At 33.5% G+C, this 16,664-nt stretch overlaps 3 protein-coding genes across 3 annotated transcripts; 1 reads left to right on the top strand and 2 right to left on the bottom strand.

Moving 5' to 3' along the window:
• Nucleotides 1-595: 595 nt before the first annotated feature.
• On the bottom strand, nt 596-3,028 carry LOC108218762 (uncharacterized). Its single transcript, XM_017391857.2, has 2 exons — nt 1,425-3,028; nt 596-1,091 (listed from the first exon to the last, which is right to left on the bottom strand). The coding sequence occupies exons 1-2, from the start codon at nt 2,610-2,612 to the stop codon at nt 825-827; spliced, it is 1,455 nt and encodes a 484-aa protein (XP_017247346.1). The 5' UTR covers nt 2,613-3,028; the 3' UTR covers nt 596-824.
• A 1,969-nt stretch (nt 3,029-4,997) lies between these two features.
• On the top strand, nt 4,998-6,545 carry LOC108218764 (uncharacterized). The gene is made up of 2 exons (XM_017391859.2): nt 4,998-5,675; nt 5,963-6,545. Exons 1-2 carry the CDS (start codon nt 4,998-5,000, stop codon nt 6,233-6,235), a joined length of 951 nt encoding a protein of 316 aa, XP_017247348.1. The 3' UTR covers nt 6,236-6,545.
• A 3,812-nt stretch (nt 6,546-10,357) lies between these two features.
• Nucleotides 10,358-13,579, bottom strand: LOC108218763 (patellin-3). Its single transcript, XM_017391858.2, has 4 exons — nt 12,622-13,579; nt 11,389-11,513; nt 11,134-11,284; nt 10,358-11,012 (listed from the first exon to the last, which is right to left on the bottom strand). The coding sequence occupies exons 1-4, from the start codon at nt 13,435-13,437 to the stop codon at nt 10,758-10,760; spliced, it is 1,347 nt and encodes a 448-aa protein (XP_017247347.1). The 5' UTR covers nt 13,438-13,579; the 3' UTR covers nt 10,358-10,757.
• Between the last annotated feature and the right edge of the window lie 3,085 nt (nt 13,580-16,664).

Genomic DNA, 16,664 nt, shown 5'->3' with positions numbered 1-16,664 from the left:
ATTCAACTTGTAAGTAGGAGAGAGAAATGAGAGAAAGAGTGGGAAAAATGAGAGGAGTGAATATTTTATTGTTGAAAATCGTATGAAATCCTTAAAAATAGGAATGAAGTGGGCATCCTAACTTTTTAAGGAACGGCTAGGACTCTGCTGGAGTTGTGTTTTATGACACATTCCTTATTATAATAGCTTAGGACACCATATAAGTTAGGACACCATATAAGTAAGCTGCTGGAAATGCTCTGAGATTCATATTTTTAGACAAAATTAAGAATTTTAAAAAATGATATTGACAAGCACCTCTTCCAAGTTCCAAGTATAACTAAAAAAAATCAACATCAGTTTTTTTCTAAAAATGGTAAGGGAATCATATTTTAGTTGTTCCTAGTCTGATTCAAAAATGTATTATTTGGCTTCAAGTTTATAATAAAACCGCAACTTCAAGTCAAAAAATAAAAATAAAATCAGAGATAAGTTTTGTTTTGTTTTTTTGAGATGGAAGGATATGATAGTTATAAATCAGTTGTTAAATTTTCATTGTCCATAAACAGAAGAGCCGCTGAGGCCTGCACAAACTAGGTAGGTTAAGCCACAGATAATGCTTGGAAACAGAATGAACACTTCATTACAGTCACAATGTCTTCAACACAACAAACTACAAAAACACAACTTAAACCTTCTACACTGCATAAACATTGCCTCTGAACATCATAAGCAGACTAGACTACATACCATATTACAAACAAGGTAGCTGGAAAATTCGACCCCAAGGGCCTACACCATACTAGTAGCAACTAGATCATAAACTAGCTAGCCAAGTGAATTCTCTAGTTCACTTGAATTCTCTGTCCAAGATAAACTAGATGGAGGGAAAGTGACATTAATGTGAGTACATTAACATAGGAGGATAGTCTGTTCAGTGTCCTCAGTTTTTCGCTGAGTACAGAAGTTTGTGTTTCAGGTTGAACTTCTTCCTGCCTTTCTGTGGTAGCCGTCACCGGTTCACCAGCATCATCCGCTATTCCAGAGGTTAATCGAGATGTAACTCTCCCTCTACCTGCATCTTTCTCTAATTTGACCCTTTGAAACATCACCTATAGGCCGTGAAAAAAGCAGTGAAATTAAACAGAAGTCCATTCTATTACATCTCTGATACTGAGATTGACCACAGAGGTACGAGATAATAAAAGTTTAGATGTTAATAAACTCGCACATTAACTTTATTTGTATAAGTATGAAGACGAGTTAATCATTTACTAACACTAGTAGACAAAACTTATGATTGTATTGCTAAGATAGATTATATAAATATAAGACATTACTCTATTTGGGAATTCTTAATTGCATCCAAATTTAAGACAACATAGATCATATAACTAGAACTTACTACAATTGTATTGCCAACAATGCCCAATTAAGATACATACCTGTGTAGCACGAGGTTCCAGATAAAGCAAATTAACCAAGGACAGCAGAACAGCTATAACAATGTTGGTGACATTAATCACCTCCCAACGGTTTAGCAAATACCTTCTTCCATAGAGATGGGCTAAGAAAGCAACCGCTATTGAGCAAGCCTGGACTTTGAAATAAACAGGATATACTCTGCTTTGCAACATGCCAAATTGTTGTCTTGGTAGGGCGTCTCCTAAAATATAAGAAGAAGCGAAAGTCACCCACATTGACATCCCAAAAGCCATTGAAAAGCCAAGCAAATGAACAAGTCCTATCAATGAATTCATCCCACCAGAATATACTAACATGTCTTTCAACCTTTCTCTTATGCTTCTTTGCGTCTTGATAGTAGTTTTCTCTGCCATCTCTCTAACCATATGAGCACCTTCTTTCAAACTATCCGAAGCTGATCCTCCTGCCCTTTTGGCGGTTTCTTTCATCCTATGACCACCATCTTTAGCACCATCTACTACTTTCTCTGCCATTTCTCCTAAGCGGTTGGCATTCTCCTTACCCTCCTCCTTCAACTTAGAAGCACCACCTTTCACAACTCTTTGCACAAAACCCATCGCCTTTGACATATTCCTCTCAACATCTTCAGCTACTCTCTTGGGCGTATCCACTGCATCGACCTCTTTTGCTTTTTCATAAACATCTTTAAGTTTACTTTTCCCTTCATCCATGACCTCTTTCATTTCCGTATTCTTCCCAATACTCTCTATTGTTCTAGTTGGCTTTTTCACTACATCACTCTCTTTTATATTCTCAATTCCATCTTTCAGCTTACCACTCCCTTCACTAATAACCTCCTTAGCTTTATCTACACCTTTCAACACTTCTTCTTTCGTCTTGTCTCCAACTTTCCCTAGAACATTGGCAATCTTATGTTTGCACTTGCCAAATGCATCACAAACAAGCTCTCTCGGGCCAAACTTGTGAGTACTTGTCTCCTCTTCTTTTGAATTATCTGCCTCATGAGGGGATATTGAGACTTTTGTGTTGCCATCTTTGCCTTGTTGATCATATTCGACCACTACAGATTGATGGCCTTCCCTAATGACAACATTTGGATTTGGATCATTTTCATGTGGTGTTGGAGACCAGAAGCTTCCACCAACAAGTGATGTTAAAATGAGAAGAAGAGCCACACCATTCATCATTCTAGGATTCTACTATTATTTCTCAAGATCAGGCTATTTCTTGTTTCTGTGTTGTTTTGGGAGCATGTTTTAAGATAATAACAAGAATGAATACACGTATCCTTGGGCGGCCTCAACAATTAACACGTATATGGCTACGTGTTCATCTGCATGCGTAGAATGTCCGATAACTATACACGTGTTTTACTGAGCCTACTTAGCTTTGTCACAAATAACGACGGATATTTTTGTTTAAAAATATTTAAAAATTTCTCAATAAATGTATATTTAATTTAGTACAGTTATGATATAATCTAATTTTAAGTACATAATATATTTTCTTGTACATATCGTCACTTTTATTTTGAAATATTTATTCTTGTAGATCAATAGAAATATATTTTTCATCCATAAAGTGAAGATTTTAACATGAAAATCTACATGCTCAAATATTACGTTATTATAAATTTTAAACCTGAATATAAGATATATTAAAGGTGTGTGACAATACAAGAATACACATAAATTTACATAATATACATAAATAAATGATCTAATATCATTGTAATATATATATATATAAATAATAAATAACATATGAATATATTATATGTCGCGAATTTGAAAATCAAAATATTTATGTTACAAATAATAATCTACTTTTAAATTTTAAATACTAAGTTTTCATTTAAATATATTATATTAAGTTATGTTAGATAATTATGCTAATAAAAATAATTATAAAAATCAAATTAATAACTTAAATATTATAATAAACCTAATAAATATTATTTCAAAAATTAACAATAATTTTATTAACTTTAAATTAATATCATCCAAAAATTTAATGCTTTGATGAAAATTACTAATCATAATATTTCCATATAATATCTCTTTTGCATATATTTTAAAGAGAAGAAAAATGATCGATATCAAATTATATCATTATTGGAATTAATATTATGCTAGATAAAAAGATTAAATCTTGATAAATTAATACTCTTATATAAATAAATTTTATTAATTTATCCATATTATTAATATTAAATTTTTATAATATAATTTTGAAATCTACTAACTCTATTAGTTTATTGAGTATATCAATTTATCAAATATATATATTTATTAATGTCATATTTTCTAAGTATTTATTATTTTTATTATGTATTTAATGGATCTGATACTAGTTAATAAAATTATATATTAATTTTAATATCATAAGAAAGTAATACTCCTTTTATTCCTTTGTGCACTTAATCTGAGATGCACAAAAAACATACTTCTACATATTATTTTTTAAATTTTTTTTTGAATACAAATTTAACATCTATATTTATGTTCAGAAAAAAAAATTGAAAAATAACATGTAAAAATACGTTTTTATCGTATACGTGCAAAAAATCAAAGCGACTAACATTTAGGAACAGAGGGAGGGAGTATATCAGAATTCTAATATATAAAAAAGTAATATATATATCAAACTTTAGTTTCTTTTCATCTATAGTTTTTATTCTAAAAACTTATTTCTAATTAAAATATTGTTTGTGGATTATTTTATCAAATTATTAAATTATAATAATATGCATTTTAAATTTTTTTTATCTATTATCGTAAATAGTTTGAATACAAAATTTTTAAACTATATAGACATGTATCGAAATTAGTTGCACTGAAGTTGTAGAATATTATTAAAGCTAGAATTATATATTATAAAATTCACATTAATGTATAATTTTTAATATTTAGATTTTGTTTTGTTAAAAATTATTTAATAATTATCTATTCAATTAAATATTGTTATATTCAAAACATATATTTATGTTAAATAAAAAATTTAATTTCAATATTTATGTAATTATTTTTAATTTAAAATATTAATCACAATATTGGATGAAGTTATGAAAAAAGTATTTCTAAATTAATATGTTGTATCAAAGTGGTGGCTCACCCCCTTTTAATAAAATTAATTATAAGATCCTCTTAACAAATTTAATTATAAGGATAATTATCGATGAGATTCACGGTCTAAGCATGTATAGTGGTACAATCTGTGAGTTGTAGATATCCTACATATATCATTTTTACTTATAAAATTATTTTTTAAACACGACGGATTAATTAATTAACGTACATAGATAAGAACGACAGCAATATCAAATGTATGCCTACACTTGGATTACTTATATTTATGACACGTTACCCTTATGCTTGCATATTCGACACGTTGATGATGACATCTGTAGGTTAAACAGAGAGACACGTATGGTGATTAGGTGACTGAGGTTGTGTATGATAGTTTTTTGAGTAGCATAAAATCTGTGTTCCGTCCTTGTAAACAACAAAGTGCATTCAGTGTTTTGTTTTCATAATAACCGGTGGATAGTTAAAGTTGAGTAGTTTGAAGGGATGAAGTGTTTGTATGTGATATTTATGTTACTCATACTTACTAATGGAAGTGTTTGCTCAGGAGATGAAGTTAATCATGATCATAAAAGTATTTTGGAAAGAGTTGAAGAACAAACATACGAAGGTGTGGAAAAAGTAAAGGAGACTGCTAAGGGAGTAAATAGTAAGCTTAAGGATGTTTATGAAAAAACAAAGGGGGCTGACCTTGATACACCCAAGAGGGTGCTGGAGGATATTGAAAGAAATGTTTCCACAGGTTTAGGGTCGGCAAAGGAGTTTGTGCAAAGAGTTACAAAGGGTGGCATGCAGAACACAGAGGAAGGGGTGAAGGGGAAACACGGTTATTCCAAGGACTGGAAGGCTTCTATACTAGGAGTGCTTCATTTGCTTGGATTATCAATGGCTTTCGGAATGTCAATGTGGATGAGGTTTGTTTCATGTTATATTCTGGGAGATGTTTTGCCAAGAAAACAATTTGCATTGGTGGAGACCAAGATGTATCCTGTTTACTTTAGGATACAGGCTTGCTGTATTGGAATTGTATTCACGGCACATATCTTGAGCCATGGGCCTAGAGTTTTCTCAAACTTTTTGGAGGTGCTTCATGCTCTCAACATAACTGTAGCCCTCTTGATGTCCATAGGCAAGATACTTTACTTGGAGCCTCTTGCTACAAGGGTAAGTGTTTTTCATTTTTTATATAACCATGTTTTTATTTATGTAGAGATAATTTAAATACAATAATGTCACTATTAGAGTACGGCACACATGTATTAATATATTAAAGCTCTTTGTAGGTTGTGAGGATAGATGCTATTAGATTAGATATTTGGATATTGCAAATTCTAGTTATAAATAAATGAGCTCAAGAAGCCTAGACGTGGAAAAATCTGTTCTTAAACCAGAACTTTGTTTCAACTAAATTAATGAATATTGACTAATTTTTTCCTTGAAATGAGCCACAGATAAAGTCTAGGAGACAAAAGTTGGAAAAGGATGCAGGGAGAGGAAGAGTTACAACTCGTCCAAGCTCAGGAATAGCCGACGATGCTGGTGATCCAGTGACTGCTACAACAGAGAGGCAGGAAGAAGCTGAAGGTGAAAGAGAGACCTGTATGTTGAGTGACAAGTTAAAGACCCTGAACAAGATCTCCTCACACCTTAATATAATGACAATAATATCACTCGCGGTGCATCTTGTGTATGTCGGCCAGAAGATCAATGTGATCTGTGTCTAGTTAACTATCTTGCTGTTCATCTATGGGGGCAGGCCAAGAAGGTTTGCAAGTACATATCCTGTTTTGTTGTCTTCGGGTCGGATATGTACGGTTGTGTATTGCAAATAACTAACTACTACTAGCATGAAGTTTGAGTACAAACTTCAAGTATGTTAGAGATGTATGAATAAAGTGTGTGTAATCTTGCATATTTCGAGTACTAGGTATGAGGTTTGAGTAATGTTCTCTACCCTAGAAGTTTGTTGTACTGTAATGTGATGTTTAAATGACAATGTGGTTGTAATTATGTGTGAAATTGTGGCTTCCAGTTTGCTTATGTGACTTGATCATTTGTGTTTGCTGATAGCTGGATCTTGTTGATTGCCAACTACAACTACTTGGCAGAGTTTGACATGTATTTTACTGGATTAGTTTCGGATTTTACTGGATTTCCTTTTATCTTGTCAACATTCCATTGATATATAGAAAGTACTAGCTTTCAGCTCACATGACATACCAGTTCATCTGCCTAACGTGATTCAGACAGCAAAAATTAAATGCTCACTCAGTCCAAATACGAGATAGCAATATCTAGCTATAAAATTGAAGTGTTTCTCGTCATTGGCAGTGAATACTTATATCAAACCCTGCATAAGACATTACTAGGATACTATTGGATCAAATTTTCAATCAAATGTCCTAAATTTTAGTTTATGTTGGATCAACTTTTTAATCAAATGTCCTAAATTTTAGTTTAAGATATCATACGAGGCATCTTTTAGTTTAGACTTTGCTCTTAGACAATTAAAAGTAGTATATACAAATGCCAAATGGTCACTCAAACACCTTGGAACCTTTATCAAAAGTACCTATACAGTACATGATTGTATCCCGCGCGTGACGATATTAGTTTTGGTGTGAAAATACCCGACTAATTTTTGTTGGATTTTTTTTTGATGATGATGTTCTCACCTAAAATCAATGCTAAATAGATATACATATGTAATGAGTTGCATGCATATCAGAAATTCAATCCAATAAGAATAAGGTGGTAGCTAATTACCGGTGAGCCAGCGCGGCGGAGGTGGTGGCCTCTTTGCGGAATGAGCATCCCTATTTCAGCTGATATATATATACTATACACTAAGGAAGAGGCAATTGAACAGGAAGACGTTGATTGCTAAGTGGAGACTCCAGATGCTCCGAATTGTAGTATGGATTTGAGTGTCAATATTGAGAAATAAAGTTGGACGGAATGGAATAGTGGAGTTTCAACTATTGAAGAGATGAGTTGAACCAGATAGACGATGGGATAAATCCAAGACAACATGAGTTGCAATAAACAGACCAAGAAATTACTACATTAAAATATGTCGGGAATCGGGATTCGTGTTCTTCAGTGGAATGATGATTAAGTGGGTGTTTGGTGAACACTTATAAGTACAGCTTCCGGGATGATAAGTTATGAGCATTTATTTGTACCGTGTCAACAAGCATTTATAAAAAGCTAGGAATGCTAGCTTTTATCTCAGAGTTTCTGCTTATTTCTCAAACACTTTAATCATTTATAAGTCTTATCTTGCTTCTAACTTCTACTCCACTTATTTATTTTAAGCAATAAACACTTATTTTAAACTCACACAAACGGTCCCTAAATAAGGGACAGGATCCGTTGTATATTAGCGTCGATAGCTTAACTTTGATTTATTGCTATAGTGTCATAGATCGAACAATTGTCTAATTCAATCATTTTTTACGTCCGACAATTTTTTTGTAATTTTTTTATGCTACTAACATATATATCTTTTGAAATTATAATCGCTAAATAAAAGAATAAAATTGATAGTTGATAAGAGTAATTTATTATTATATCTTTCATCAATATTTTCTTTTTGTTATTGTACATGAGTGGCTTCGATCACACACTTACCTATACAGGTTCACATCTTCTATGAGGTGGCGTCGATCACACTGACAGAATATCAAAAAATCTCTAAATTGACTCTTAATTATAATATAAATATATAATTTTTAATAAGTTAGTATATTTTTAAAGTGTCAATTCCAACAACATTCTTTATATGTATTATACTTTATTAATTTGTAAACTAAAACGGAAGGTTATGTAAACTTCCGTTTACCATAGAAGTCAAACAAAAGTCAGCCGACGTGCAAATTTTTTATTGTTCAATGACTAAATAGCAAGTTAAATGAGTATAGCTTTGTGATCCATTTGCAAGTTTTTTGAGTTTAATGACCCAATGATGACTCAAGTGCAAGTTGGCTATGAGTTGTATGATTCTTTTGTGTTGCAGAAGTTGGTGCCAAAGTCCCTTGATAAATTCCTCAGAATGATCAGTTCTTTTTTGAAAAGAAACAAAAGTTAACTTGTATGTGTTGGCCCTTTCAAATCTGCAGAACACTCTCTATTTAGTCATGTCTGCATATTGGATTCTGATATGAAATTAATTTTAAGTTTGCTAGTATGGATACTTATCTACGATTAGAGGCACGGCATCTGAGCAAGTGCCAGTTCAGTTAGCAGGAAAGGAGGGCAAGAGTCTTCCGCTAGTGAACCTGCAACAGAGGAGATCATCAAGCCTGCGTGCAAGCACACAATTGAACTCCCATTTTTGAGTCAAGAGTTGTAATCTCTAGGAAATTGACAATACCAAATTAGCTAAATTAGACAGGAATCTCAATTTGATCAATTTACAATGCTATATATTATTAGTTAAATTCTTAGACATGCCTTTCAAGTTTGTCAGGCTAGAGTGGTACTATGAAGTAAGGTCACCAAAGAGACGAGGTATAAGAGGCTGAAAAGGTAACTCAAGGCGCTAGCGGGTAACGACGAATGTGAATCTGTTTCCTTAGATTGGCTGGCTGAATTGCGACTTGCTAATTTTTAGAACTTACTAGCCAACCCATTCAACATAGGCACTGGATTGCTGATAGTATCTTGTTACAAGCTAAAACATTGATCCATAATTAAGTTTGATTATTTTCTACAAAGGTCCGTGTAAATAATGTAAGGCCAAATGATTCAAAATAATTAGAATGGCACTGCTAATTTTATTACTAGAAAATACAAAAGGTAAAAGCTGCAGCCTGCAGTTCAAGAAAGAAAAGCATGGTGCTTTTTGCTTTTGAGAACAGTTTTAGACTTTTAGTTCATTGTTGTGCAAGATGCTTAGTGCAGACTTTTGGGTAATGTGCTTTTCTTTTTTTAAATTGTATAAATTTATTATTGCTTTTTGAGAAATTACATAAAGTTGCTGGATTTTGTTTCTTTTTTTGACAATTTAATCAAAGTAAAAAATCTCACTCAAAATTTAAACCTTAACCCTTTTCGAAGTACAGAAATTTTTCAAAAATTCAGAGAATTTAAGGAAGATTTGGAGAATGTTGAGATGGTACATATATTTTGAGGATTTGAGAGACTATCGACAGGGTTTAAGACAATGTTTAAGCAAGGGATGCACTTATTTAATATACCTACTTTATGAATTATGGCTTAAAAGTTAAAATGCAGATATTGAACTAAAATATACAAAGCATGAAGTAGGGTTGATGAGGCAGGGAGAAGATGCATGCCTGTGGGTTCAAATGATGACAGATCCATGTGCTGCTTCGATTGCCCTCACAACAGAATATTAAGCATTTCCGGTATGTATGCGACAGCATTTGCAGCTTCTACTCTTAAAGCTCATACATATGTGTAGTATCCCTGCAACCAGACAACAAATTTTCTTGATTTATTCCACAAAAGACCATAACCATAAACATAAAAGTGAAATAAAGTAACCAGTACAGTATCTGAAATTGTTAGTATGAAGGAAACAATCCAGAACCTCTGAAGGAGATCCAATTTCCGGTGCATCAATGTCATGGAACATGTCATTATATACATACCTCTTGGAAGGAAGTAAAATTTGCAAAGATAGCAACAGATAACAACTGAAAAGTGGTTGCCCGAAATGCAAGTGCTCTGGCTCTTATACAGTACAAGCAAATTAAGGATCTTGTTCCGCATTATCAACTCACACCATAAACATCTGAATTGCAGCTCGAGTATAGAGATTCGACGACACAAGCAAGAGAAATAAAAAGTATACTTGGAGTAGTCATTACAGACAGATGTATGATGTGAAATAGAAATGCATTACCAGTTTAACACACACCAAGTGAATACACATGTTTACAACATTTGGCTTGCCATCTATACTTTTGAGCTCGAAATAACATTCAATTCCCTAGCATCGCTCGAGTATATAGATCAAAGACCAAAACCCAGTTGATATCATGGGCAAATCATTACAAACCTTTCCCTCTTTCTCTAAAAGGATGAAAGAGCACCAAAAAGTTTACAGTCTAATACATAAACTCCATAAACAAGATCCCATTCATAATCTAGATTTGGATGAGAAGTAAAATTCCTAAGCTCTAAAAACAGAACCACCACCACCACCCCGGAAGAGAAAAAAAAGCAATAAAAACTGAAATCTCAGAAAGTCCCAAGCAGCACTTGAACTGAAGATCTTTAATCGCACAACGGTTCCACCTTGAACCTGTAAAGCAGCTTCTTCTTCTTGGAAGTCGAATTATCAACTGTAAGCAGCAGCTTACCAAGCTCAGTGATCTTGTAACTCATGGAAATGACTGGTTCATCCGTTGGGGACATCTTCTTTGCCTTGTGTAAAATTACAGTGTAGCTACCTTCAGTTCTGGGCACATATTCAGCACTGTAACTCACTTCCCAGCCAACTACTCGCAATTCCCAGATAATAGTGCACTTCTGTAATTACATACCATTTATGTAAGTGCATGGTTAAGCATATACTGGTAAGAAAATCCAGACAAAAGGGTCCAGATAACTGTTATCATCAATTATAAAAACAAAAGGTATTAAAGGGTACCTCATTTACTAGGATTTCCACGGTTTGCTTAGTGGCTGGTTTAATAGTAATCTCTGATGCTGGATCATTGTTAGTAAATGTAGGATTACAATCACAGAAATCCACACTTAAACCACCATATTGTATCGGTACTTGTTCTGGAGCGATGTATCTGTTTTCCCAATCATATCAAGATATTTTAGATTGAAAGCCTATTTACAGTATTAAAAACACCAGTTCAAATTCTCAATATACACAGTTGCAGATATGACTCACTTGAAAAGTGTTTCTGCAGTTCTGGCAGGGCTGGCGAATACGAACTTGCTTTTGGTCCTCTGCGTCATGAATGGACTGATCATCGTATAAAAGGCCAGATACCACCAAGGGACATTAATGAACACCTTGATAAATAGCAAAAACACCAAGCACATATTAGGGCAGCCAATGATTTGCACAATATCTAACAGCAACTAACTATTACGCAACAAATAAACAAGACTAGGATGTAACTAGAAATTTAACGCAAGATACATCTATAAGAGCAAGTCCAAGAGTGTCCTAGTTCATGCCCCAAATATAATATAAAATATTATGTCCTAGTAATTGAGGACATACTTTACTAACTTGAACTCCAACAATGTGCCTTATTCTCACATTATGTTTAATATTTTATTATTAAAAACTCTCTTTCATCATTTAAGCATAATATAAAAGTAGAGAGAGAAGGAGAGTGTGATGAGAATTTATAATAAAATATTGAATAGGGCAAGGTGAGATGTGCCCCAAAAATAGGGCTTGAGGAGGTTGTCCTAGTGATATAAGGCATCACTAGGACATTGTTGGATCAAATTTTTTAGTCAATTGCCCTAAATTATAACTTAGGACATGATATAGGGCATCTCTTGGACTTGCTCTAACAAAACACTAATGTTTACTCCCAGTACAAATAAAAAATTGCAGAAGAATTTTAACATCTGATGCGACCATCTATTTGATGTGAAATCAATGTTAAAGCTCTTGAATCAAAGGAAATGGAATGATTTAAAGTTAGTAATATAGGCCAACGGCCAAACGATGACACTGCTACTTTATTAAAATATAGCCGCCCTCCGGAGTGGTTTTCAGGTCTCAAAACACAATAGGATACATAGTGGAATGGAGAACGTTGCAGATAATTGTCCTCGCAGATCATGTTAATATGTTAGCATGAAGGCAGCTTATGGACTTGTATACAGTTTGTATGAAGCAGATAGTTAAAATGCTTTTTTGTTATTTTCATTCACGATCATAATTTGTTAAAAAGCCTAAACATAAGCAATTGGATAATGTGAATAGTATGCTTCACTAATCAGGCCATTTGATCAGCTTTCAGCTAGTCACTAGCAATCAAGACAATCACATCTTAACAAATTTCAATCAAAAACAGTAATAGCACCAAATAAATCTATCAAAATGCAATGTCTAGTCCATTTACAAAATGAAATAAAATAAAAAAAAACAAGAAGTTACCTGCTTTGCAACAAACTCAGGATAATTATCCTGAAGCAACTGTAGAGCCTGCTTAGTAGCTATCCTGTGCTCCGTCTTACCCGGTCCAGGCGAGTTCTTCAGATCACTAACCTGAAAGATAGTGTTTATACCGCCAGGACTAAAATCAAGCTTCCTAATACTCTTCTCCAAAAACTGAATCCTCCACTTCAGAAAATTATTCCTCTTTTCTTGATCACCAAAAGTCTTTTTATACAACTCCTTGTTCTGAAACTCACCATACACATTGTAACAAACAGGATGACCATCTTTATCAAACCCATCAGTAAACACAACTTTATCAAGATCATCACCAAGTTTCTCCTCAATTAAGCTCTCAATCCCAAACTCCTCTCTCCACTTCAAAGTGTTCTTGAGCATTAAAAATGCTTCCTTTACCTTAAAATCCCTAGCCCTTAAGAACTTCAGCAGAATCACATCACTCCTCTCATCTACCAAAAGTGGGACCCCATAAATTTGAGCTTCACCCAGTTCTTGAACATGGGTTTTCAGCTCATCAAGTGACTTTTTCTCTGGATCTGAGAGATCTATCACTTTGTTGCTCTCTTCTTTGAAAGAGCCTTGAGATTCAGGGACTTTCTGGGGCTTTTCAGCTTCCGGGGTTAAGTGTTCTTGTTGGATTGGTTCTTTCTGGTCTTGTTCTTGACTGGTTGGTGAAGGGTCAAGGGGGGTTTCTTTTTCTGTAACTGAAATGGGCTCAGCTGCCGGAAAATGGGTTTTTTCCGGTGGGCTAGCGGGTGTTTCCGGCGGGGATTTCGTGGGGTTTTCGTCGGCCATTTTTGGGTATGGAGACTGCAATTAAAGTGGCTGAGAAGTGAAGAGATATTTATCAAGCTGGAGTGTACTTTCTTTTGGCTTTTGCCTTTCGGTGGAGAATATACAGAAGTATGAGGCTTATGTATATCAACTTATCAAGTAACAACCTCGTAATTCTTTCTGATTCTTATTTTTAAATGTACTAGTTGAGAAGCCGCGCGTTGCGGCGGTCTATAAAAATTATAATAATGATTCAATATTAATATTTTGTAGAATAAATTAATTTTTTGGTTGTCTATAAAAAATATATTAATGTTTCAAAATTAATATTTGTAGGATAAAATAAATTTATATTATAAAAAATCTTAATTTAATACCAATACTAATATATAAAATTGCAAAATTGAACTATAATTCATGGTGAAAAAATGAAAATAAATTTGTAAAATATGACGAATTTTAATTTTATTTGTTTTTTTTAAAAAAGTAAACGTCACGTTCCTCCAATTTTTTTGGATTGATTGTACACAAAAACATCTCACTTAAATCTGTGAGGTAGTGGTGTATAATTACTCTTGTTTGCAGCAACCTTTATTTTTTAATACCGTATAAACAACCTTTACTTAAAAATTGCTTGAACGGAGCAAACAGATAATGCATGAATAATTTTTTCCTGTATACAAAGTAAATCATATAAAAATTAACAACAACAAAGATGTCCGATGAACAAAACATATATTATAAAAGAATAACCAACAAACATACATCACTAATAGTTAATTTATTGATATCAACCATCAATATCATGTCAAGACTATATTTTTTTCCCGTGTTTGGATTTATCGACTCCAATATAGCGGTCTATAACTACTTTTGCTTGCAACAACCTTTTTTTTTTAATATTGTATAAACAGCCTTTACTGATCGTTGCAAAAGAACTAACACCTCCGAGTTAGAAATCGAGCAAGAGAACTATCATAAGAGAGGGGTAGGGTGGTGGTATTGAGAGAGAGAAGGTTCTGTTTAGATGATTCAAAACCCTACAATCTATAGAGGTATTTATAGGTGCAGAGAGACTTGTGTGCTACTCTTTCCCATAATTAAATAATCTGATTATATTTTTTCCCGTGTTTGGATTTGTCGACTCCAATATAGCGGTCTATAACTACCTTTGCTTGCAACAACCTTTATTTTTTTAATATTGTATAAACAGTCTTCACTTATCGTTGTAGAAGAACGACACCTCCGAGTTAGAAATCGAGCAAGAGAACTATCACCAGAGAGGGGTAGGGTTGTGGTATTGAGAGAGAAGGTTCTGTTTAGATGATCCAAAACCTTACAATCTATACGGGTATTTATAGGTGCAGAGAGACTTGTGTGCTACCCTTTCTCATAATTAAATAATCTAAAAAAAAAAAAAAATTAAAACTTTCAAGTTATTATATTCCATAAATAATTTGTCTAACTTTCAAGTTATTATATTCCATAAATAATTTGTCTTTCCCATAATTAAATAATATGAAACAAAATCAGATTAAAACTTTCAAGCTATTATATTCTATAAATAATTTGAAACTAAATCAGATTCTGAAACTTGCTTCTAATATATCCGAAACTAAAAAAGGTAGTTCTAATTTTTGATATTTTTCATCCAAAAATTCCAGAAAATTAGAAAAATAGAACGGAGCGATATGAGAGGCGCCACCTAAACGCCTCTCGCTTCTCCTTTATATAAGTATATTGATTGTCGGATTTTTAATTTAACAAAATTAATCAGATCACGAAAATTTTATTTGGAATTAAATATATATTAAATTTTAGGGTAACAGAGGCAGATGGAATGAAGGGCCCGTGTGTTTTATTTAAATCTGTAATCTCAGTAGATTCTCCCTACGAGGAAAAAGGGTCCACGACAGGAGTGAAAAATCCGGAAAAGGGGGGTAATCTTTGACTGTAGCTGCAAAACTTTGACAACCCATCTGCACTATATTTGAACAAACATTGCTTGTTGGGCCGTGGAACCCACACCCTGGCATCAGCTCAGACATTAGGCCCAAGCCCGAAACGATAAGGAGCAGTCCAGCGACACTTGTTCATCAGGTCTCAAGACCAGCGAGTAGGGGTGAGCAAAACCGAACCGAAACCGTAAAACCGAACCGAACCGTATAATTTCGGTTCGGTTCGGTTTCATTTTTTTCAAAATTTCGGTTAATTCGGTTTTTCGGTTTAAACCGGAAAAAATATCGGTTCGGTTCGGTTTCTGATATAATATTTCGGTTTAAACCGAAATAACCGAACTTTTTATCATGTATAAAAAAATATATTTTATATACATTATTTATGGATAATCCTAGAATCTAATGTCCTAAACTCTGATTAAGGATGCCATTTGTCAACTTCTTATGTAGTTTTAGATCAGTTTTGCTGGTCAGTGAGCTTATTAGGCACAATTCTGCCTGATCTCAGTGTGTGGGTTGTATATAAATCTAAACTGAAGATGAGAAGATTGCATCCATTACCATGACCGTGGATAGGTCGATAGAGTATGCTTTGCTTTTACGGATTTTACGGCTTTATAGTTCTCTGATCTCTGATTTGAAACGCCTGGTATTGAGCTATTTCGCACAGCACAAACTCTCTGGTGCATTATAGTTACAGTTACAGTATAGAGTTTTTAAGAATTTCGGTTTTTCCAAACCAAAACCGAAACCGAACCGAAATAATTCGGTTCGGTCGGTTCGGTTTAGAATAATAGTTCGGTTCGGTTCGGTTTAAAGAAAAAACATATTTCGGTTTTCGGTTATTTCGGTTCGGTTCGGTTTTGAACCGAACCGACCGAATGCTCACCCCTACTAGCGAGGGTTGTTTCAAAAAATATTTCTCATCACATCAAATTTTACTTTTCTACTTTCAAATTTATTCATCACAACACACATAATCACATTTATTCATTATCACATTTTCATCACTTTTAATTATCAAATAAATTTGCTCTAACTTTTCTATACTTCCTCTCTAAAAATAAATGCATATTTAGATACATGCAATGTATTTTCTAAATGTCGGATACTTATTTTACACCAGAAGTGTTTATAGTGACGTAACTTACTATGAACATTTCCATTTCAGAGAGTTTGGAGCAGGAGGTAACCTTCAATACGACTAACAAGTTGTGAAGTGTAAAAACTATAAAATCTACAAGTCGTGTAAAGTTTACGAGCAATGAAACTTAACAATCCATATTGAAT

Source organism: Daucus carota, chromosome 4, assembly GCF_001625215.2.
Source record: "Daucus carota subsp. sativus chromosome 4, DH1 v3.0, whole genome shotgun sequence".
Lineage (NCBI taxonomy): Eukaryota > Viridiplantae > Streptophyta > Magnoliopsida > Apiales > Apiaceae > Daucus > Daucus carota.
The sequence above is the reverse complement of the archived record's forward strand: the minus strand, read 5'-3'. Positions and strand labels throughout refer to the sequence as shown.